Here is a 25,624-nt window from a genome sequence, read left to right on the forward strand (position 1 = left end):
CACAGAAAATTTACTCACCCACACACTGATCCAGAAATAGCATGTTATCTCTACTCTTAAGAACCGGTCTTAACCCAAGAGTAGTTTCATACCATGAAAATTCATCATTACAAGCTTTCACTTCTGCTCCCTGCTCCACACACACACTGATAACTCTGAGACTAGTGGAATTTAAACATTGAGATACCCCCACAGGTGGGTAAAGGGATTTCTTTTAGTTCTTTCTTTTTAACCACGGTTGAAGACCAAATTGGAGACTATAATGGTGGGCCTAAAATAGAAACACATAAAAAATAATTGGGTTTTATTTCTAATTATTGAAGGAAGGTGATTCCAAGATGTTACATAACCTTTAATTACATGTTTTATTTATTTGGAGTAATAAAAATATAAGCACAAATAGCACAGGCTTCTCTTCAATGATAATTGATGTTTTCTTGCAATATACAGATTTCTGGAGACATATTCAATATTCCACAAGGCTAAAACACTTAGTTCTCACAATTTTTTTTTTTGTTTTCTCAAACTGCTGAATTTCTCTCAAACCCTTTGATAACTTCCCAGTAATAATCCCATTGTCGGCTGAGAAAATAGCCAAGGAAAGTAGGTCTGAATGCTAAGCAGTATACTCTGCAGCTTTTTAAGAGATGTATGGCTACAGCAATGCCATTGACGAGGGCCTCAATAAGTGTAAAGAGTTTCCCACCTTTTAGGAATGCTTCGGGGGGATGGCCAATCTATAACCTCAAGAGGAAGTCACTTTTAATTACCATTGAAGAAAGCTTTGTTGGTATGGAGGATGGGAAAAAACTTCATATTAAATGGTTCTTCACTGTTTTGCAAAAGTCACTGTTGTGATATTAAAGTTTTATAGTGAATCCTAGTTGTTCTTTTATGCACACTCTTCTATTTGAAACTATTAGGCAAGTGTAACTGGAGGGCTTTACTGTAATCAAATAACAGACGCTAGTGCGTGGTGATGATCTGCAATAAAACATTCCCATAAGTTACTGTGCAAATTGATATTTGGGGAAGGAATTAGGGGAGGGAAGCTGCCCTGCTTTCCAGAGTGCCTCATGAAAATGGGTCTGCTGAGCATTATTGAAGGGAAGTTCATGATTAGCTGCCAGTGAGCCTATCCAGTCACGTTTCTTTCCCCCTTTTAACATCTCTGGGTACAAATCAGAGAAGAAATGTTTTGGGGCTGGTGTTCACATGTGTTTCCTGAAAGGAAATTAAAAAAAAAAAATAGACAATTCATGTGCTGTGTCCTATTAACGGCAATATACCAAATTCATCAAGATCACACTCTAAGTAATCATTTTAGGAGATACACACACACACCACACACACATATATCAAGGCTCCATTTCTTACTGTGGAGCTTTAAATCATACAGTAAGTTTTACTCTTCGATTCCTACATATACATAGCTTCTGTCTTTGATTGTCTTATAACTGACTGATATGCATGGCATTTCTGTGTATTACTAATGATATTGAAAGACCATTAAAGAACATAGCCCGATAACAGGAATCTGTATTTAGGCAGATTAAAATAGAGAGGTAAGTCAACTAAAGGTAAGTATCATCCTAACACAATGCATACAAATGGAAAGTATCTCAATAGAAATAGCAAGTCGGTAGAGCTTGGATCTGCTCCTGATGTTAAGAGTGACCAGAAGCTAGTGAGTTAGCTTAGCTTTGCCATTGAGGATATTGTGGGGCATAAGTCATCATGAAACAAGAAGGTTTAATGATTAAACTGATATATCATGAAGACCAGCCATCCAAATTTATTCTTTTTTTCCTTAAAACCAAGCCATTTTATTGGTATTAATTGTTTAATTATTTTAAATGTGCATAACAAGAATACAAGTTGTTTTTTTCAACTATCACTCATGTATGTGATATTTCCCTAATATGTATTCATGATACTGTGTTTATATTTTTCTTACTCTTCTTATTTTTATTAACCTTCATTATTTTCAGCATATTTTCTCATTTAGTTTAATTTGATTGAATTGCATTATTTTTATTCAGACATGGTAAGCAATGTCATGATAAATCAGTTCACATTTATACAGATATATCCATTTCTGAAAACATATGTTTGATATTATGCATTTAACCTTACCTTATGTAGATTTATTATAATGATAAATGTCAGTTCAATAAAATCTCATCATGAGGAAATCAGCCATTATAAATTATGTATTTTCCCTTGAAAAGGAAAAGATGATAGACATCCCATGGCAGTAGTTTTATTATATCCGCCCTGGGTGCAAGGAAGGACGTTTTAAAAGAGTAGTTTTCCCTTTCTCTTCAAACTTGCAGAAGCGTTATCAGTTAAACATGTTGCCTTTCCAACCTACATTAATATATACTTTTATTAATTATTCTCTTTTGAGAAATTGACCTTGGCCAACTGACGAAGAAGCATGGCTTCAGTGTTGCCTTCAGCAAACACTGGGTGACAACTAGGTGCATGGCTCTGATGAAGTGGCCCTTCAAATAGAAGGTGTTTGTTTTTATGCAGATATAGCAGAACAAACAAGAAACACAAGCACATTTATGTTTTAAACGCTTCTTCAAAACTTTAGCTGAGATGGAAGAAGAGATTTTAGGTATTTAATGAATGTGTTTTAAATAAATAAATGAAGTCAACTTTTTTTCTCATATTTATAATATTTTTATCCTGATCAAAATAATATCTTAAATACATGAGGAAAGATACCAGATATAGAGAAACAAAAGCACATAGGAAGATATTTATTTGGTTTAAGCTCACCCCTGATATAATTTCTTTGCGTTTTTATCTGGACAGATTGCCCCTTTAGACATATTTTAAACCGACCCAGTTTATGATCTATCTTGAATGTTTAAAGAAATGAAAAGATCGTAGTAGTATGATCAGTCAATCTCTAGATTTGCTACTCATCAAGTTTTTATTTTGGGGTTATGTTTTTTGTTTTTTAATCAGACTTCATGGAAATTTAAAGTGTATAGTGAAAAGTACGTAGTTCTGCTATATAGTTAATACCATTATTCAAGATTAAATAATCACAGGAATGGATTGCTGATGTTTTTTTCTTCTCTTCCTCCTTCTGTTGTCTGATGTTTGAAATTTAGACATTTCATTGCTCATTAAAACCTGAGTCAGAGTGATTGGAGAACATGGTGAAAATCAAATCAGTTTTTTTAAATCTCTGTTTCTTTCTTGTGCTTGTTATAAGCCGCATTAAGAGCACTAAGAAAGTTCAGAATATTATTTTAAAAAATGAAGTTCTATAAATAATTCTGAATTTAATTTATCATTCTCTGTCATTTATTACTATGACTAAACTAGGTGTCAAACATATACTGATATTATAGTTGTCAAGTGGTATGTAGTGATATGGCTTTTAAACCAACCCCATATTGGAAGTTTTGGTTTAGTTTTTTAGATCTCAGAATTTTTCAAGTATGAACTTTTATATAAATGGGATTGTGATCTCTTACTTTTCAAAAACATAGTATCATATTTTCACCATACAGATTGCTATCAATCCACAAATGGGTGTTGAACACCTGCTGTGAACAAGACATCCTCAACAGAAAGGGATATGACAAACACATGACATGCTCAGAGATGTCAGACTTCTTGCCTGTGTATTGCATTGTCAAATATAGCATGAGATCTTGGCTTGCAATCTGTGCAATTACATTCCTTTACCTCACATAACAGAAGGGCACAGCTTTTAATTTGATGAGTATTGAATGAAGTGCCATCAGTGGCATGTGGTAGGGACACTTGTCTTTTGAACTGTACAATATGTCCTAGCTCCTCTTTGGTAACACCTTGGTTTTAAAGGAACGATACATTGTAGGCTCACCAAGGAATATTTAGTTCTTCATTAGTATTTCTCATCCATATTACCCCACCTACTGCAGCAGAATATATATGCGCGGAGATAAGTGATCCCAGAAAAACTACTCTTACCCACAGGGTGACTCCTTTACATTCTTGTTCACAGAAACCATAACAGACTGATTTATCATCCTCAATAAACTTACAAAACAAGGCAAAATCATCAACATTGGTCTACGACTCCTGAGAGAAAGGTGCACAGGCTATTTTCAAAAGATGTGTGTGGCAAGCACTACGTTTTAAAAATGTACTGTTTTATTTTTATTCACAGTGTGGGAGGGAGTAGACAGCTGGTAGTGGGAGGACACCCACTAGTTGTCTCCAGTGAGTGGTGTGTGGTTGTGAGGAAAGCCTGGGTGTAAGTTTCACGCAGTCAGATCTTCAAATGGAGAAATGAAGTCCTCACTGGCACCAACTGGCTGCCCACGTGCAACTATTTTGCTAAAATAATAATAATAAAATAATAAAATAAACTTCTTTTAAGTTTATTATTTTTATTCCTATGTCTTTTGTTTTTGGAGACTAAAAGCTAGGAGCCCTCTCAATTCTAATCTTGGAAAATGTTGGTCCTTTAAGAAATACTACTCTGAAGCCAGGCGTGGTGGCTTACGCCTGTAATCCCAGCACTTCGGGAGGCCGAGGCAGGCAGATCACCTGAGGTTAGGAGTTCGAGACCAGCCTGACCAACATGGAGAAACCCTATCTCTACTAAAAATACAAAATTAACCGGGCGTGGTGGCACATGCCTGTAATTCCAGCTACTCAGGAGGCTAAGGCAGGAGAAACCCTTGAACCCAGGAAGTGGAGGTTGCGGTGAGCCGAGATCACGCCATTGCACTCCAGCCTGGGAAACGAGCGAAACTCCATCTCAAAAATTAAAAAATACAAATAAAAAAAGGAAATACTACTCTGAAGGCATAGGACTACAAAATGACTTTTTCTTTTTACGAGACCTGGATTTATTGTGGGATTCTTCTATATGGAATAACACAGATAATTTAGATGAGGGCATTGGACTCTTCTAAAAGTCTAATGACTTTCTACCCAACAGGTAGATTTTAAATATGACTGTGAGAATTTCAGCAGTTATCTTGGGGAGCAGTTTAAAACCTTAATTTGTTGATAATGACACTATTTAATGTACAGAACAATTCTTGGGACTGTATCTTTCCAGAAGCATCAAGATTCCCCCACCTCCAACACCGTAGAAACCATGAAATTGTGACCAAAGCCTTCCATTTTCTCCAGGCTACTAAATAATATGTAGTTACAGCTCCAGTTATCTGGCTGCAACCATGAAATTAAATACACTAAAAGGTAGAATGAGACCCTATCTGTCTGCCTCGGGGGGTGTGTGTGTGTGTTTGTGGGGGTGTGTATGTGTATGTATGTATACATAAACAGACATATATGCATACCCTCACCAACTACACACTACTTTTGGAGGACCAGACAGTCCTGCTGGAAACATTGAAAAGTTCTGAAATTCCGAATTGTCACATTGTTTTCATGTTCTTTTTTAATTTCAGCCCTGTTTAACCTCATCCCTGTGGGTCTGCGAGTGGTGGCTATCCAAGGAGTACAAACCAAGCTGTACTTGGCAATGAACAGTGAGGGATACTTGTACACCTCGGTAAGCCTTTGACTGTGTGCATGTTTTGACTATTCTAGTTTTCATCCGATATGAAAGAAAATGTGCTTTATATGTGTTATCATTACAGATTTCTGTGATGAGGAGAAGAATGTTGACGGAAATATTTCATTGAAAGGACAGATTAACTTTCTGTGAAAAATATATCTATTACCAATCCATTATTGGAAGCAAGCATTTTAGTATATAATCAAAGATTCACTGAACATTTTTTAATACAGTGTCATTTGGGTCATTTTATGTAGCATATAATGGTCTGTCTGCTGCCGTGCTTTGCAGCTGTGGGAAAGAAAGTCATTTCCATAACTCAGTTGAACATATGTTTATCCAGGTTTACTCCTAAAAAAACATAATGAGGTCTCTCCCTCAGATCAACTCGAGGAAATGAAAACCAGTTCTTGAAGGGTTTCTAGAGTCCTATTTCTTTTCTTCAGTTTGATTAGAATAGGATTCCTGGTTGCTTCTGCTTTAAGTACAAGCACTGTTTAACCTTTCCTTACCTATAAGTTCCTGCTTGTCTTTTTCTTGTAATTTCGGAGTGAACAAAATGAAAAATGGAACTTTTTCTCAGATGAATGTATAAAGAATGTAGACTAAAATTCAGTATGGAACATGGGGCCAAATTAAACTTTAAAAATATTTTGACATTTAGATATAAGCCAAATGATACAGTATTAGGGTTAAGGTTTTATTCTTATTGGCAGATCTAGTTTCAGATTATAGGAGACTATTTGATATATGAATTTTTAATTTAACTTTATTTATTTATTTATTTATTTATGATGATGATTTTTGAGATAGCGTCTTGCTCTGTGGCCCAGGCTGGAGTGCAGTGGTGACACTCCATATTTTTAGCAGAAACAGGGTTTCGCCATGTTGGCCAGGGTGATCTCGAGCGAACTCTTGGTCTCAAATGATCCACCTGCCACAGCCTCCCAAGTTGCTGGGATTACAGGCATGTGCCACCACGCCCAGCGTAATATATGAATACTTTTAAATCTTTGTTTTGAATTCATGTGTTTTAATAAAGGAAAAGAATGTTTAAAATGGAGCAAATTGCTTGTCGAACTTCTTACTAGCAAGTCTTGAAGAAGGTTGCTAGTATGACTATAGAAACCTGTTCCATAAACTTCAAGTGAAACACTACCTTTAACCACTCTTGCTCGCTTGTTTCCTGAATGTCTTTCAAAGCCAGGTGTGCAGGACGACTCTTGGCAGATATGGTGGAAACCATATCATAACCCTGTTTTGCAGAGGCCAAGATGGGAAAGAGGTGGGAGAAGAGTAAGGCCACAGAGGGCCTGTTTATTTGGTAAATCAGGTAGTTTGTTTCATATTATGATAAAAGATTATGAAAAAAAGATAATTATCAGCATATAACTCAAACCCTCGTCACTATCAGTATTCCTATCAGGCAATTTCAGCAGTCTGATTGCTTAATAAATATGGGGGTTTTGCTCCTTTTACTAAATGAAAAATGTGATTTAATGGCAAAGTTCATGAAATATGTCACTTTATTACTAGAGTGCTACTATAAAAGATAGGAAAGAGGATTTTATTTTAGATTTGTGTACTAAGGTAAGATAATTTAATTTTAAGTAATTTCCTTTAGATCAACAGGCTCTCTCAACAGGACCAGATACAAAGGTAGGTTTTTTAATAAAATAGATGCTTTCTGAAAATATTGTGAAGGCATGATAAGGAAACGGAATATACTGGGCATACTTTTGAGAAAGCACATGCCAGATATCATATGAAGTAATTACTGATAAATCATCCAGAATTTCAATGGCTTGTAGTCACCGTTATGGTGCCCTGATGAGAAAAGCTGACTAAATATAAATTTTGCAACATCACAATTGAAGAACATACTTTGGAAATAATATTTAAGTAAGAGTGTGGAAAATTATTTAACTTGGGTTTTATGTCAGGTGCCCCCACTCAAGAAAATTAGGGCATTCAACATTACACTTAAGGAACCAATATTGAACATGTATAGCCTACCATTCAAATTAATCATTATTCCAGCAAACTGGTAAATGTCAATGTGAGCTCATTTCTATGAAAGGCTTCCCAGGGAAATGAGGACTATAGATTGGTGAACTTCCTTTCCATCATGGGTGGGCCAATATATACCCAAATGTGGCACACCTTGTATGTATTTCCTATGAAGAAAAAAGAAGCCTTAAGTAAATGTTTCTATTAGAGAAAAGGAACTATGTTTTTGTTAAGGAGGAAATATGCCTGATTGATGATCCTGGAGTTCATATATGGAAAGAATATCCAAATTAGTCTGCTCCAGAAAATAAATCAGAATCCTCTTTAGAATTAATTTTCCAGTTCTTCCAATTACTCCTTATTGATTGTGGCTGGGAATCCATTCACCAAGTTGATCACCATCCTTAGTGGGCACTTCATTTTGTTATCATCTTATTTAAAGTGTGGTGCCCAGACTATTTAGGATGGAGTTCTCTCCTAATAACTTCAGCAACTTATATGGCTGAGATCAAAAGCTTAATGAAATACCATGTTTCATCAAGAAGAGACAGCAACCAAAGAGGAAGGATCACTCTTCCCTTGCATAAAACCATGGCAGTTCTACTACAGAAATGCTACATGCAATTTTGCAAAGTGTCTCTTAGCAAAGAGAAGGACAATGACATAAAGAGAAAGCAAAAGTAAGCAAAGGAGGTAAGGGGTTGCTGATGTGGGGAAGTTAAAAAAAAATTGGTGAAGGATGACTACAGTCTGCCTAAAAAGCAACTGCAGTGGGAATGGCTAAAAGGAGATGGATTACTGAGATATTTTAGAGGTAGAATCATCAGGATTTGGTGGCTGATTGGATTTGGAAGGAAAGCAGAACCACCATACATGGTTAAACCTGTATGGTCGCCATTCACTGCATAGATGAGAATGAGGTGTCTTCAGGTAGAGAATTTTTTAAAAAGTCTTCACAGAAGTGCTCAGTGGATTATCAGGGGTCATGAGGGAGAGGGGGAATTTTGCCTCTGGCCTTTGGGCTGATGGTGAAGCTATGAACCAAGTGGAAATAAAGGGGGAAAAAAGCAGATTTGAGGAAGATACCTGAGTATAGCTTTCAAGGGATATTTGAAAATAGGAACCTAGCACTTGAGAAAGGGACATGAACTAGAAATAGAACTCAGAGTTATCCCATATAGGTAGCAGTCGATGCCATGGAAATAATTATGAGAATATGTAGCATAAGAAGAGGAGAGAGCTTGTTAAATAGTATTAGAAAATAACAGCATGGAAGTGACCAGCAGAGGAAGAATAACTAATTATGGCAGATATAATGGTATTGCAAAAACTAAATGGGGAAAGAGTTTTAAGAAGAGTCAGGAATGTGAAATGTTTCATATGTTGTGGGTGATCTTAACAAAAGCAGTTTCAGTGGAATGTTGGGAACAGAAGCCAGATTCTAGTGGCTTGAGGAGTAAATGGGATGAGAGGAAGTAGAGGCAACAGGTACAGAATTTCTAAGGAAGGGAAGGGAAGGGTGAGTGTGTATTTAGGGCAGAATACAGGGTTGAGGAAGACTAAGGGTTCTTTGGTTAAGGATGTCACTTGAACATATTTGTTAAGTAAAGGAAAGGAACAAATAGAAAGGGAGTGATTAAAGACATAAGAAATGGTATTCTTTATGGAGTGGAGCTGCAGAAGAGATGGAAGGGTGATGGAATTAAGTATAAGTGAAAGAATTACATTCATCTTGAAAAGAAGGGACACTGAATCTATGATAGGAGACAAAGAGATGAAGACAGATGCAGACATAGGTTTACTGAGTCTGCAAGTGATAGACAAGGAGGTAGAAGAATTTTCTATCAGATGATCTGCATTTTTCCATTAAAGTAGAATAAGAGGTCACCTACTGAAAGTCAAAGGTGTGGGGGTAACCGTGGGTAAACAGGGGTGGGAACAACTGTTTTGGGCAAGGGAAGTGGAAACAGTTTAATAAACAAGAGTAGGTTAGCTAAGGCCATGGGTCACATCCAGCCCACTACCTGTTTATGAAAATAAAGTTTTATTGGAACGCAGCCACACCCATTCATTTACTTATTGTCTACGGCTGCTTTTGCACTGCAACAGCGGAGTTGAATAGTTGCAACAGAGCCCTTATGGCCCACAAAGCCTAAATTATTTACCAAATAACTTGTCCCTTTACCTCCCAGAAAGTTTGCTGACCCCTAGATTGTAATTAGATAATGATTCTCAGTCCTAGGTACCCATCAGAATTACCTGGAGACCTTTAAAAAATTCCATTCTTTGTGTTACACTTGGACCAATTCTATCAGAATATCCAAGAGTGGGATCTATGCATGAATATTTTCGAAAGTTCCCAGCTAATGCTTTTGAAAACCACTGATCTGAGCTTAAGAAAAATGATTGTTGAATAGCACTGAGGCATTGAGGACCCACCACTGAACTCAGAAACCATGAGTTTATATGCACTTAATCATTTGTTCCAAATTCCTGATACCAATGTTTTTCTGTTTTTGCAAGCAAATTGCTTTTACATTTTTGAAGGAATATTTCTTGAGATGATAGAAAATGCTGACCCCTGGAAGAGCTTTCTTATTTTATCTCTTTCTCTTTATTCTACCTTCTTTTGCATTTCTACTTCTATATCCCTCAATTTTTTTGGGGGGGGGGGGAATTCAACTTTACAGTTTTTACCAATTTTTTTCTCCCTTTTGGCCATTAAATAAAGAAACAACACCTCCACATTGTTATTGTTACAGAGATAGCAATTTATTTTCTATGATTAATCTCGGAATTCTTGCACTGCACTCTCCCTTCCCCCCCTCTTTTTTTTCTTGTTGCCATGGGGGACAGACTTGATGTAGGCTCAAGTGGCAGTGCAAAACCATCTGTGGCACTGAGAATCATAATTAGCCATTATTTCATAACATATTTACTTTTGTCCGTGATGTATGCTGAGTCTTTCTGGGACTGCAAGGAAGTTGTTATTTATTGTGCAGAGAGAATTTTGTTCTTACCTTTGGTTTTCTTTAGAAATAATAAGGAGTTGTACACAGGCTTTTGAGAGTTCCTCAAAATTTCACAGTATGAATATTTAATAGCATAAAGCTGTTTGTAATAAATGTTTTAAAACTGCTTGAAATAAATATTCATTAACTATGAAAGTCCAGTGTCTTAAATATAAAAAAAATCCCATTCTATGTCTACTTTAATAAGAAATAACAGATATTAGAAAGAGGATAGCAAAAACTCAAAGTTAAGCCAAAAGCATTATTATTTTTTTTATTTTGGAATGTTCTAGAACTCATTAGCAGCAGTTCTACCCATATAATTACTTACCTTTCAAAAAAACCTAGTTTTCCTTTTTCACAATACACAGTATTTCTTGGGTTGAGGTTGGGACAGACAAAATGTATAGACAAGTAGAAATCCTTTGACAAGCCTTTTTCATTCATGAATTTCCAGGGAAAACTTGTGGGAGTGATTTTACTGTCATGTATTGTAGTCCTGGGACTACCACAGCAAAATAGATGCAAGACCAGAAAGCAGTCCTCTTTCTGAGAGTCAGCTTGATGCCATGGGAATGAGACAGCTTGTGTTACTAATCCCAACGGCTCAGTCAGATTGCAATTTGAGCTAAGGGGACGTATTTTTCTTCTCTACTGGATTATTTTCACATGCCTTAAATTTACCGTTTCTTCTCTCATTACATAGAGTTGTTCTTACATTTCACTCACAACATCTTATAATGCAGTCTCCTTTGAAGGAATCACTATCAGAAATAGTGACAAATAAAACAATACCAGCCCCTTAGCAGTTGTGACACCGTAGCTTCACTTGTTTTATTCTTTGACAACTTAGATTTGCTTTCCTTTAAGAATGTTCTATGCCTAAGTTAATATTTAGATTATATTTAATGCATTTAGCTTGGGTTTTAAAATGTTATAATTTTTTAACACATATTGCAAATTTTTGGCCATTGTAAAATCAGTTAAGAATTACTGATTTAAACAAAGTAAATATGAGAAATATAAATATTAAATGGAAAAATTCTTCATTTGACTATGCCTCTAAACACGTTACATTTAGAGAGATGCATTTGATTACTGAGGTGTGTGATGTATGAATACATGCATAAATCTTCTTAGAATGCTTTTGCTGGTGAACAGGGAAAAGCCTGAGATGGCAGCCCAAGATGCAGCATTTAGATAATTCAATTAGTAAGTGTTTTGTCATTTTCCTTGTTCTCAAAGACACTAACATTGAGTTTGTCAGTCATATGTTCACATTCTTGGTAACTTCAGAATCCCTGAAGATGACCCATCCAACAAAACTGGTCTCAAGTTCTGTGACCTTTTTTAACTGTAAGGATATTTTTCTATTTCCCAGCCTGATCAATCTCATGGCCATACTCTTGGACCTTTTCATATTCCAGGCTATTGATCACTTTTCCATTATCTATTACTTCCTCCTTTTTTAAAACAGCTTGAATGAGATATAGTTCACATATGTTAAAATCATCCATTTAAAGTGTGTACAATTCAGTTTTTAGTATATTTCACAAGGCTGTCCAACCATCACCACTGTGTAATTCTAGAATATTTTCATCACGCTAAATGAAGAAATTATACCAATTAATAGACACACCTTATCCCTTTCCCCAGTCTCAGGCAAACATTAGTTTACTTTGTCTCTCTATGGATTTGCCTATTTGGAACATTTCATACAAAAGGAATACAATATATGGCCTTTTATGACTGTCTTATTTCACTTAGCATGAAGTTTAAAAGACTCATACACGTTGTAGCATGTATCAGTACTTCATTCCATATGATGGCTGAGTAATATTCCATTGTATGTTCCTACATTGGTTTATTCATTGTCAGTTGATGGACATTTGGGTTGTTTCCCCAAATATCTGCATAGCTGCTTCCTTCTTTGTTCACGTCTCAACTGGAGTGACATTCTTTAGAAAGGTCATCTCTGACCACCTTAACTAAAGCAGTACATTCACTGTCTGTATTATCCACATTTATCTTCTTCAAGGCATTATCACTATTTAAAATTATTATTTTGTGTGTTTATTTTGCATCTTCTCCAACTAGAATTTAACACGTTGACAGCATATATTGTGTTTTTCTTATTCACTACTGTATCCCCAGTGCCTTGATTAATGCATGCTGTTGTTTTCTGAATATATATTTACTGACTGACTTTGTTGCCATCGAAAGGGAAAGATAATATATACTTATAGTCCAATTTTGGTTCCTTTGCTTAAAATTTTTTTTCGGAAATAACTTCAAACTTAGAGAAAGCTTGCAAGAGTAACACTAGTACAAATGACTCCGTATATCCTATCCTCCAATTCATTTTGCTCCATTTGCTTTATCATTTGTTCTTTCTTTCCCGTACACACACAGTTTTCTGAGCCATTTGAGAGTATGTTCTACCCCAGCACTTTACACCTATTTCCTAAGAATAGGGATGTTCTCTTATATACTGACAGTAATGAACTGAAGTAAATGTAACATTAATACAATATTCTATCTAGTTGACTGTCCATATTCCAATTTTTTAAGTGAAAAATATGTTCATTTTTTCTTTCAGTAGAGAATCCAGTCTAGGGTCAGTTACAGCATTGGCATGTCTTCTTAGTCTCTTTTAATCTAGAACATTTCCAGAGACTTTCTTTGTGTTTCATGACATTAGAATTTTTGAAGACAAGAGTCCACTTTCTAATTTTAAAATAAGCATTCACAATTTTGGGTTTGCTTGATGGTTTTTCTTAATTCAATTGAGATTATGCATTTTAGCCAGAGTACTGCATAGGTGATGGTATGTCCTTCTTAGGTATCACATCTGGAGGTAGGCAGTATCCACTTGCCCCTCGTTGGACATTAATTTTGATGATAAAATCAAAGTGCTATCTGATTTCTCCCTCTATAATGCTTGGTTTTCTGGGTATGTGTGTGTGTGTGTATGTGTGTGTGTTTCAACTAGTAAATAATCCACTGGGAGACACTTTGAGACCATGTAAATATCCTGCTCCTAAGAGCCCAGTTTTTAATATTATGTTTTCAGCAATCCCAAACCTCTTTAGAAAAGTAAAATAATTAGTCTGTAAATTGACAAATGACCAATGATTCCCAGATAAGTCATATAAGTTTACTGATAACTAAACTGAGGTAGAAAAAAATAACATGGCCAGTCGTGATGGCTCACGCCTGTAATCCCAGCACTTTGGGAGGCCGAAGCGGTTGGATCACCAGGTCAGGAGATCGAGACCATCCTGGCTAACATGGTGAAATGCCAGCTCTACTTTAAAAAAAAAAAAAAAATTAGCCGGGCTTGGTGGCAGGCGCCTGGAGTCCCAGCTACTCGGGAGTCTGAGGCAGGAGAATGGCATGAACCCGGGAGGCAGAGCTTGCAGTGAGCCAAGATCGCGCCACTGCACTCCAGCCTGGGTGACAGAGGGAGACTCCATCTCAAAAAAAGAAAAGAAAAGATTAACATGTATTTCAAAAAAAAAAAAATGTCATAAAAAATATGATCTGGCAGCAGTTTCTGGATTCAGCATTCTAGTCACTGGGCTTAAATACAATTAATAGAAGGGTTGTTTGCATTGTTTAGGTGCAATAACATCGATTCTGATATATGTTTTAATTTCATACCATGAGTAGGGGGTTGGTCCATGTTAAGATGCCTCAGATGTTCAGTATGTTTACCTGTCAACTGCAGGCTTACGCTTTTGCTGATTTGTTTACTTCCTATGATTTTAATGTGTGACAATTGAAGACCTAATTTTCAGTGGTATGGCTTTGCATCTTTAACTCTTATTCTAATACAGAAAGGATGTCAAACTTTAGATGAACTCATTGATCAATTTACAGTGATGAATGTACTTCTAGCAAATATTTGTAGCATGTAAAATGTTTGAATTATATCAGATGGTATATCAGCAGGTACATCTAATTTAAATTCTGGTGTTACTTTTTAGAGGCTTAAAAATCTAATAGAATTAAGTGGAGAGCTTTGTTTAATAATGAAAACTCTTTAGGGAAGTGATATGGACTCAATTATGGAAGGAAATTGATTTAAAATAAACAAGCAGTATCACATCCAATATTGAAGAAAATGATCATTATAAAATAAAAAAATCAAAAAGCATAGACACAAAGGTATTCTAACTTCTGATTAAAACTTTTGCTTATTGATATATGTCAGTTAATTAACAAATTGTTGAATTTGGTTTATTTAATATGAAATTGGAAAAGTGTTTACTATCAAAACTTAGGTTCCTAATTTTGGTGTGTAGTATACATTTGATAAACTTTTTTGACGAATCATTTAATTTTATGTTATTAAACATTTCTGATGAATGTTTTCAGTTCACACTAATGGTTTGTATGGGTAATTATACAAACACACATATTTCTGAATGCTATCACTAGAAATGGAAAATACAGAAAGTTAAATTTTTACAGAAAAAAAGCAGAGAAAAATAAGCAAACTTTGTTTATTACTAAATGGGTCTGCTAGCTCTTATGTTTTAAAGAGGTGTCCAGCTATTGATTTGGTGTTATTAAGATGAAAATCTTTAAATTTATTGCAGTGAAAAATATACAGAAGTAGCAGTATTCATCTTAGATTTTACTTCCAAACACAAGTAAATCAGCATAATTTTCAAGGCCAAAAAACATTTCCTACATCACAGATTGTTTCACGTTTATTATTCTTTGCAGTTAATGTAAGTTTCACTAAAATATGAAAGAAAATCTAGCTTGGCATTATTTGTATATGAAATTGCATAAATCTGGTTGCTTGTACCTTCAAAGTCAACTATTTTCTCTTTACGGACTCTAAAAAAATGTCAAAAAATGGGTAAAGTATTCAGGGTGATGGTCTAGTGTTTTAGGTGTAAGAATGACTGAGGATGGTACTTTCTGAGAAATCAGGGAGACAATATTGGTTGTAGCTAAATAGAATGTGACTGGCTCTGTATTCTGTTTTAGAGGCCAAGTTGAAAAAAATAATACAAATTAGAGGTCATGGAGCACATATTTAACAGAGTGTTTCATGGTTTTAACTCTGAAGCTAAATTCATATTTGTGGGAAAAAGCCAGACTCTTGAATCTAAACAATAAAATAATTGGCAAGAATGACTAAGAGGAATTTTAGCAAGTAAAGCCAGATGTAAGGGGATTTACACACACACACACACATGCACACGCACATATAAGAAAGACAAATGGAAAAATGTAATGTTATATTCATTGCTCTGTTGCTATAACGGCACTAGTTATTTTGGAATTCCTAAAATAATTCTAAGTTTTAAATACATAACCTACACTGAACATTTGGAGATTGCTCTAGCAACATATTTGGTAATGCTAAATAGCTTTATGAAAGACAGCAAATACGACTTTTTAGCTTTATTTTATGTGATTACCCAATGATTCTCATGTCTTGGTGAAGACATTGTTTTTAGTCTCTATTTCCTTGTTTTTATAATGTTAATCCACAACATAAAAAAAAAAAAAAGCTCAGCAAAACATTTTTCCCATAAACCTTGTGCATTGAAATAGTTTGCCTACAAAATCCTATGCTCATTAATTAGTAACTGATTTGTTTTCTCTCTACTTCCGAATTAGTCATAGAGCAGCCTAGCAAAAGTAAGCTTTCAAGACATATTTATTGAAATAATTAATAGAGATGTGTATAATAAAACATAAAGACTGATGATATTATTTCTGTCAGGCCTATTGAATATTTCGAATAAGTTGCAGAGACCAATTGTAAACTTTTGTGGGTCCTCTGAAGTGGTAACGTTTTAAAATTACATAAGAAAGTGAATTACTGAGACACAAGAAAAAAAAATTGGAAGCTACAGCACTGGTTTCAATGATTACACCACTTAAAGGGAATTGTGACTTCTGAACAGGGAAATTTTAAATGAAAGCATTTTCTGATCATTGTAATAGCTGTAACCAAGGTTAATAACTGGCAAGCCCCTGAATAATACATTTAATGTATTTTGTCCAGGCTGAATGTGTGAATAGATAACACATCTATGCTAACATTCTGATTAAGTTATTCATCAGATAACCTGATGCTAACTACTTTTGACAGTTCTGGAAATAGAAGTACTGTGAAAGCCTCAGTTGATTTCTTGGATGGATTTTTCACATAGCCAGCAGCCATAATATATAACACCTCCTTTTAAAAGGGCCTCAGATGTGTATAGGAATTCTGGCATATCATATAACAAAAGTAATTAAAATTAGGTATGATGTTCATTTTTACCCAAGAAAAAATGTCCTGTAAGGATTTGGAAGAGTCATATGTAAATAACCCCAAAGTATTATAACTTAGACTGTAATAATACGAAGGGTGAACAATGTCTGATAGAAAGAGGATGTGAATCATTCCATAATACTTTCATAATTGTCAGTGAGATACCAGGAAATGAAAGTCATAGCTTTCAGAAATGAAATTTGAACAGGTAAAACTTCATTGTGTATAGTAAATACTATAACGAAAAAGCCTGTGTTCAACAAATCTATTGCTATATCCTGGCCACAAAATCAGCAAGGCTATAACAAAAGTCCTCTTTAGAGTGCTTGTTTGTTGATCTGCTTAAAGACGTCTTAAAAATATTTAAAGTATTCCCTGGTTCCTTCCCATGTCATAACAATGATTCACTGTAATAAACGTGTTAACGAAAGAGCCTCTTTGCAGTGCTATTTTCACTGAGGAAGATAGAGCCTACGGGAGACCTGAAGCTGAGAGCTTTTATATTGTATCATAACCTTTGAAGTAGAAATTTCCTGAAAACTCTCTTCATTGCTCTTCGAGTCTCAGAGAGCCCGGTCAGACATCTAATCTCCCAGAGAAGTCGAAGCATAAAATGGTCCAGAAGCTTTGCCAACCAATTGATTAGCATATACCTGTTGAATATCCATAAGATACTAGGCACCCCAAACCATGATCATGTTGATCCATTCATACTGTCAATGTCTGGGATTTATAGTATACATAAGGAGATTCATCCCAGATTCAGATCTGTAACTGTTAATAGTTGATCTACTACAGGATCAGCATAAACGGTTTCATCCTGACTTCTGCAGCTTGGCAATGCTATTTTTAGCCCAGAACTCACTGTAAGAAGATTCCATAGAGGGAAACAATTTGAATGGGGGTGGGTGAGAGTGCATCATTATGGAAATTTACCAGTTATATCAAACAATATATATTGGTTGCTTGGCACCACAGACTTTAGCAGATCACACTAAGATCATGCTTATATGCCATGAGGAGGTAAAATTGAATACACTGGAAAATGCTTTTCAATCATATCAGGAAATGATGTAGGATAAAATGCTTTAAAATTTTTACATATGTGTGACTCAGAAAAAAAAAAGGCTCCCACTTACCCAGCACAAGTGGATTACAGTAGATTCAACCAACCAAAGCTTTTAGATGTATCAGAGTCCACCTCACATGTTTGGCCAATGACACAGGGATATATTTCCCTCCATTTTTCTATAACTTCAAGTTCCAATAGTAGGCATACCAAAGAGAAACAATGCTGACCCATACTGAGAGATATAATTTCCTGAATCTATAACATGCAATATATATTAACACGTGGTATTTTGAGGAACGGAAAGTGCTTATTTCTCTAAAAAAAAAAAAAAAAAAAAAAGAGTTATCATTTTCTCCTATTGACTTTCATGAGTGACGAGGAAGCAGAGCAAAGTTTTGACCCTCCTATCTCCTCCTTCTTTGAGATCCCCGTTACTCATTTATCCCTTCCCTGTAGTTAGATGAGTGGTTAACACTAGAAGCAATAAGTGGAAACAAAACACATTTATTAAAGCTCTTCATTACATTTATGTTCCTCAAATCTTTACCAGTAAGGGAAGCAACCTAGCCAACTCATTATGTTTCTCTGTACTCCTCTAGTCCCAAAAATAATTATTTGCTTGAACAAAAAAAGTTCTGCTTTCAGTAGGGCTGTCAAAAAATCAAAGCTCATGTACATCACAAGGGTATTTCAGTCAAACAATTATTAAATTTCACATAAGAAAATACACTCAACAGACACTTTAAATGCCATCCCTGATCAAGGCATGAGACTATTCAAACAAATAATTAAACTTGAAAATAGGGGGTCAACAGAATCATGATGGGTGGTTTAGCTGAGTTATTTTCTTTGCTGTGGACCTTGGCCTTAAATGTCCACATGGAGGGCAAACAGAGCAGCATTTTATTTCATTTTCTATTTCCCAATATCCTACTTACTTGAGGTATGCTTTCGCTTCAGATTTTGAGATGAGACTTTTCTTCTCTATAACTCAGCCTTTTGCCTCCTCTGCTCAGCGGCAGCTATCTTGAACCTCAGAAGCCTTGGTGAGACTAGGAGTTTTAGCATCAAAAGAGGTGTTTGGTGTGGTTTGGTTCATTTGCTTTTCAGTATCTATAACACATTCTAGTGATGCCTATCAGTTTGCAGGAAACACTGATGGTCCTTGCTGTCAGAGGCAAGGGCTCTGCCACTTGGGGCGTGAGTATTGGTGTAGACCCAAGGAGAAAGTTGTTTTGCAACAAACCGCCTGGATAGTAGTGTTGCTTTGTAATTATGTAAAATCAAGACATTCAAAAGATGCTGGCAGATAAATGAGAGATAATAATAGTAAAGAAACAAGAATTCCAGAAATGTAAAACAATTCTGAATTAGATTTATTTCAGACCTAGCTACCTTTCTTTTTGGCAGTCAGGACACCATTCTTGGGAGTTTCAGGGAATCAAAATGAAAATGAAAGGCAGTTTCTTACACAAGGTTTTTAGTATTCTCTGAAATTCTGACTAACCTCCGCCCTCAGGGTTCAACAGTATGAGAACGCCTGGTCCAGATGCCCAGTAATCTCTGTATCACCTCTGTAATAAAAAATACAGTATAAAAAGGAGTAAATTCAGTTATTTAGTAGTGAAAATGATATGATGACAGATATTTTCAAAGACGCTTCTCATTGATTTTCTCTCCATCTGTGCTAATATTCACATGCATACCTATGCAAATAGGCTTTAAATGATTTGATTCCATTCCCAAAAGTCAGATTCTCCTCTTGTTCATTTAGCATTTTTCTATTAGGATATTTGAAAAAAGTATTTTTTATGGTAAATATGGAAGCATTTCAGCAATCTTCTTTTTATATGGTCAGTTTTCCATTTTGAAGTGGAAACACTCATCCTTGTCAGAATTATTGTGAACTGCCTTAATTTAAAAATTGGAACCATGATGAGATTTGATTGTTAGTGGAGTAGGTTTTTTTTTTAAGTTTTTTACTGATATATAATAATTGTACATATTTGGGGGGTACACGTTGTATTTTAATACATGTGTACAATGTGTAATTATCAAGTCAGGATAACTGAGACATCTATCCCTTCAAACATTTCTCAATTCTTTGTGTTGGGAATGTTTCAAATTTTCTAGCTATTTCGAAAGATACAATAAATTTTTGTAAACTATAATCTCCCTACTGTACTATCGAATACTAGAATGTATTCCTTCTGTCTAACTGTATTTTTGTACCCATTAACCAAATTTTCTGCATTCCCCCTCCCACCTACTTTTCCCAGACTCTGGTAACCATCATTCTACTCTCTACCTCCATTAAGATCCAATTTTTAGGGCCAGGCATGGTGGCTGACACCTGTAATCCCAGCACTTTGGGAGGCCCATGTGGGCAGATCACAAGGTCAGGAGATCGAGACCATCCTGGCTAACATGTTGAAACCCCATCTCTACTTAAAAAAAAAAAAAAAAAAAAAAAAAATACAAAAAATTAGCTGGGCATGGTGGCATGTGCCTGTAATCCCAGCTACTCTGGAGGCTGAGGCATGAGAATTGCTTGAACCTGGAAGGTGGAGGTTGCAGAGAGCCAACATCACACCACTCACTGCACTCCAGCCTGGGCGACAGAGCAAGACTCCGTCTCAAAAAAAAAAAAAAAAAAAAAAATCCAATTTTTTTAGTTCCCATATGCGATTGAGAACATGCAGGATTTGTCTTCCTGTGTCTGGCTTATTTCACTTAATATAATGACCTCCCGTTCCAGCCATGTGGCTGCAAATGACATGATTTTATTCTTTTTTATGGCTGAATAATATTGCATTGTTTATATGTACCATATTTTCTTTATTCATTCATTTGTTGATGGACACTTAGGTTGATTCCATATCATAGCTCTTGTGGATAGTACTGCAGTAAACTTGAGAATGCAGATATCTCTTTGATATGCTGATTTCCTTTCTTTTGGATGTATACCCAGTAGTGGGGTTGCTGGATCATATGGTAGTTTTATTTTTAGTATTTTGAGGAACCTCCATACTGTCTTCCATAATAGCTGTACTAATTTACATTCCCAACAGTGTACAAGAATTCTCCTTTCTTCACATCCGCACCCAGCATCTGTTATTTTTTGTCTGTTTTATATTAGCCATTTTAACAGAGGTGAGATGATATCTCATTATTTTGATTTGCATTTTCCTGATGATTAGTGATGTTGAACATATTTTTCATGTGTCTGTTGAAGAGTTGTATGTCTTCTTTTGAGAAATGTCTATTCAGATCATTTGCCCATTTTATAATTGGATATATTTATTTATTTTTGCTATTGAGTTGTGTTCATTATATATGCTGCTTATTAATCCCTTGTTAGGTGGACAGTATGCAAATATTTTCTCCCATCTGTAGGTTGTCTCTTCACTCTGTTGATTGTTTCCCTGCTGTGCAGGAACTTTTTAGCTTCATGTATTGTCTATTTTTTAAATTGTATTTTCTGTGCTTTTAAGGTTTTACCCAAAAAATCTTTGCCAAGACCAATGTCCTGTAGCATTTTCTGAATGTTTTCTTTTATTAGTTTCACAGTTTCAGGACTTACATTTAGATCTTTAATACATTTTGGGTTTATTTTTGTATATGTTGAATGTGGTAGGTTATTGTACTAGCTAAATGCTGACCTAAACACATGCTGAAGGAAGATAGATCATTATTTTGTTTTGGATTCTTACATTGCTTTAACCACCCGTGCTTAATTGTTTTATTATTATTTCCTGAAATATTATTATACTTAATCAAATACTGACTAAGTCAACCTTTAAGAGGCTTTATATATACACATTCTGGGCTTTTTCTAAGGATAACTAATCATCAAGTATAGGTGTCATTTACAGAGTTTGTTTGAGTCACTCGTTTCATAAGATACAATTTTCTTAGCTGACATTATATAGATTTTATCAAACCTAAAATTGAGTAATACAAGAAATTCTACCATGACATCAATGTCATTTGCATAGAGGCATAAGTATATTAAGATCTCTATATGAAATGTGTTGTAAGAGTGTGAAATATTATCCTACTGATGTATTGAATAAATAACATATATTAATAGTTAAATCTTGCTTTTTATATGTCTCAGACCCCTGAACCTGACAGATCTCAAACTTCATATAGTATTTGCAAGTCAAGAAAAATGAAAATTGGGCACATTATGAAAAATCCTGGAATGTGTTACCAACAAATCGTTCATTTCTGGCACATCAGTTAATTATTTCACAAATTGTTCATCATGTTCCCATTTCACTTTTATAAGCACAATAACACTCTCTTTTACAGAATGTTGCTAACATTTAATTTCTTAATGAATCAATGACTATTTCATACATTATAAATAAGAATATAGGTTGACCTAACCAAGTGACTAAACAGCATTCTCAAATATTTGTTGGAGCATTAGGGAAAAATTGATGCCAACCAGTATCAGTTTTGCATAAATAGTATTTTTTTCCCTTAGAACATAAGATTAACCTTTTTTCTTAAAAGTTAGCAGCAAGATGTTGAAACGAAATAATATTATTCATAGGAGGTTTATCTAAGTACAGCCATAGTAAAGAATTTTTCTATTTTATAAGATTTTATTGAATCTTTATTTGCTGTTATTGTGGTCACCCAACCTATTACTGTCTCATCACAAACCAGCATTTCATTTAGTATATTGAGAAAATTACTGTTTCAGGAAGCCACATGCAGTGCTACTACATCAGAATACATTGAGGGTCAAAAGTTCATAGGGACCCTTGATAAAAAAAATAATAAATGTTCTCACTCTATATAGGAGGATCTCATCTGAGGGAATTTAGTTTGTAACATGCCAAATAAACTTTGCTATAAAAATAGTTTCCATTTAAATTGCTTCTAGAATTCTAAGAGTAGGATTATAGAGACAGCTCAGTGTAATAATAATATCAAAATACATACTTTTAAGTGTGGCAATTCATACTTTTAAAGCCCTATTGCCTGCATTATCTTACATCACACTATGTGCACTTGTCAAGTGATTGAGAAAAGCTGCTGTATTTGGATTGCTATTTTGAACTGTTGAACTAAATATAAAGTCCAAGTAAATATATTTGTAACAGTAAGTAAATGGTGATAATGTGCCATTCATCATTTTGTCCATTATTTTTTCATTTATGACAGTTTTTTTTTAATGGCATGGGGTCACACTAAAGGGTTATTTCATTCTAGAAGTTGTAGATGAAGTACCTTTATTTGTTAGGGGTGCTGGTCCAGAAACCATTAATTGGCTTTCTTGCAAGATACAATAACTTTTCTTTAGTTGTTTGATGAGTCTCAATCTTGTGTAGAATTCCCAAATCACTGCCCCTGGTGCGATCTTGTGGCAGATTTGTATAGATTCCAGAAGTCTTAGAAAATTTCTCTTGCTGTTACGACATTGCTAGTGGTCCCAAGGCAATTATACTCCTTTAGTGGTCATCCCACTTAATTAAAGGGAGAAGTGTTGCTCTAGATAGTTTTATTATATCTCCTTGTGGTTGCTAAACGAAGCATACCAGCTCAACAGTACTTCCTGCTTTTAATTGAAGTTTCATTTTATAAGAATATTTAGTAGTTAATTTTCCTTTCAGGTGTAACATTCTAAATTCAAATGAGTTAGAATTTTTTTTTTGGTTTGTTTTTGCTTTGTTGTTTGTTGTTCTCTGCAATTATTCCCTTTCTTGAATTGTTTATGAAAGGACTCACTGCCTTCATATGTTTATTTAGCAAAAGAAATCTCTTGAGTAGAAGAGGTTGGATTGCATGCCCATGAGCCCACATACACTGTTTGGGCTTCATTAAGTCAATTGTAAATAAGAGATAAGTAATATTGGCTAATATCAGGCTATTTTCTTGTGATGTTACAACCTCATAAAAAGCCTGCAGAGGCATCACTGTGCCTCATTTTGTGTTCTTGAAGCACAATGTGTGTAATATTTTCTCATATCTCCTTTATTTCCAAATGTTTATTGCATGTAAATCTGATATTTCCCAAACCATATTTTAACCTATTTGAATATAAGAAGAGTGCCTTACCCATCTTTTATATTTCCCACCATACCAAATTCATTACTAAATACCCTGTAAATATTTTACCAATATTTAGTAAATAAATGATAGAAGAGAATTTTACTATGTACGAAGCCAAGGACTGAGAAAAAAAAAATGAGTGATTTTTCTCTTTTACATAGTAAAAGGTGACTGGATCAAAATGAAACACTTTAGTAAGGAAGAATTTGGAGGTTCAAATTATGTGTGTTTCACAATATGGGCACACAGAATTAGAAATACAGAATGCAGTTGCTAACCCCTGTTCAAATGAATGTGTGAACTTGAGCAGCTCCCTTCCTTTGTTTGGTTCTCAATTACCTTAAATATCAAATGATAGTGCATAATATATTCCTTTGACTTCTTAAGTCTATTTTGCAAGTAATAAATGCCTTAACTTTGCATCCATTGTTAAATTTTTAATGAAATCTACAGCAATGAGGTTATGTAGAATATAGATCTAATGAGTGCTCTTTAGCACTGGATATCCAGGGGATCATCTTTGAAATAGGTGGAATATACCTAGGGAAATGAACAACTGTTTCCTGCTCGTGATTACAACAGTGGACATAGGTTTCTAATGAATCTTTCATGACAGCATTCTTTTATTTTCCTCTGCCTTTCATTATTTGGTTTATTTATATAAAAGTAACAGAATTCCACTAGGGACATAACTGGACTTGACCAATAAAGGATGACTGTTTGTGCCTTCTATTTGCCTCCACTTAATGGTCCGGCTCTTCATCCCGCTGAATTATGGAAAATGTCACATTTCCTTGGCCTATGACTCATATAACAAATGAATGTGTGAATAGTGTCAAAATACAGCAATTTGCTGTATGTAAAGGGAGGTAGACAGCTTTTGAAAATGGTAAGGTATATAACTAGATATTTCTAAACTGAAGAAAATTCTCATTTGGACTTAGACATGTGCATCTATGGTGTAATTAGTTGTTAAATCATTTAATGAGGGCTCACTTGCCTAGTCTGTATACTTGCCTCACTGATAATGACTCAGGAAGCAAATCAAGCGGACTTAAAACTCAAATATCAATACCCCATACAACAAGAGAAGAGACATGATTTCTTTATTAACATTGGAGCTGTGTGTGTGTGTGAGAGAGAGAGAGAGAGAGAGAGAGTGTGTGTGTGTTTAGTTTCCATCCAAGCCCTGATGGTCCTGCAAATTAAGTGGATTCAGAATCTTCATAGTTCCTGACAGATAATCCCCATCTTCAAATTTTTTTTTTTTTTTTTTTTTGGCAGGAGGAACTTGGAATCATGGATCTTACTGTGTTTCTCTAGAATGTAAATTTGTGCATAAATAGGAATTTTATGACATACTCTATGTCCTCTAATAGTTTTGTTTAATTTCATTGCATTTAGTGATCAACAAAAGGAGTTTGTAAACTGTAAACTAGCTTTTTCCTGGCTTGTTTATGAGGGAATAGGACAGAACTCCTTGGGTTTAATTTTCAGAAATCCCAAATGTCAACATTTTTTATACTTGATAGAATTAAATATAAAGGAATAAATAAGCCAAACTAAGGCCCACCTGGTGCATTAGCCCCTCCTCTCCCTTCAGACCACCAGAGCTTGGATGTTTCATC

The 25,624-nt window shown here is 35.0% G+C and overlaps 1 protein-coding gene across 3 annotated transcripts in view; it reads left to right on the forward strand.

Moving 5' to 3' along the window:
- FGF13 (fibroblast growth factor 13) overlaps positions 1 to 25,624 on the forward strand; it is a 576,630-nt gene that overhangs the window by 502,480 nt on the left and 48,526 nt on the right. For all 3 annotated transcript variants that reach the window (XM_007992836.3, XM_007992839.3, XM_007992838.3), the window contains one exon: positions 5,439 to 5,542. In XM_007992836.3, coding sequence (XP_007991027.1) covers positions 5,439 to 5,542 — 104 coding nt within the window. The remainder of the gene's footprint in view (positions 1 to 5,438; positions 5,543 to 25,624) is intronic.

The sequence above is a fragment of the Chlorocebus sabaeus genome, chromosome X (assembly GCF_047675955.1).
Source record: "Chlorocebus sabaeus isolate Y175 chromosome X, mChlSab1.0.hap1, whole genome shotgun sequence".
Lineage (NCBI taxonomy): Eukaryota > Metazoa > Chordata > Mammalia > Primates > Cercopithecidae > Chlorocebus > Chlorocebus sabaeus.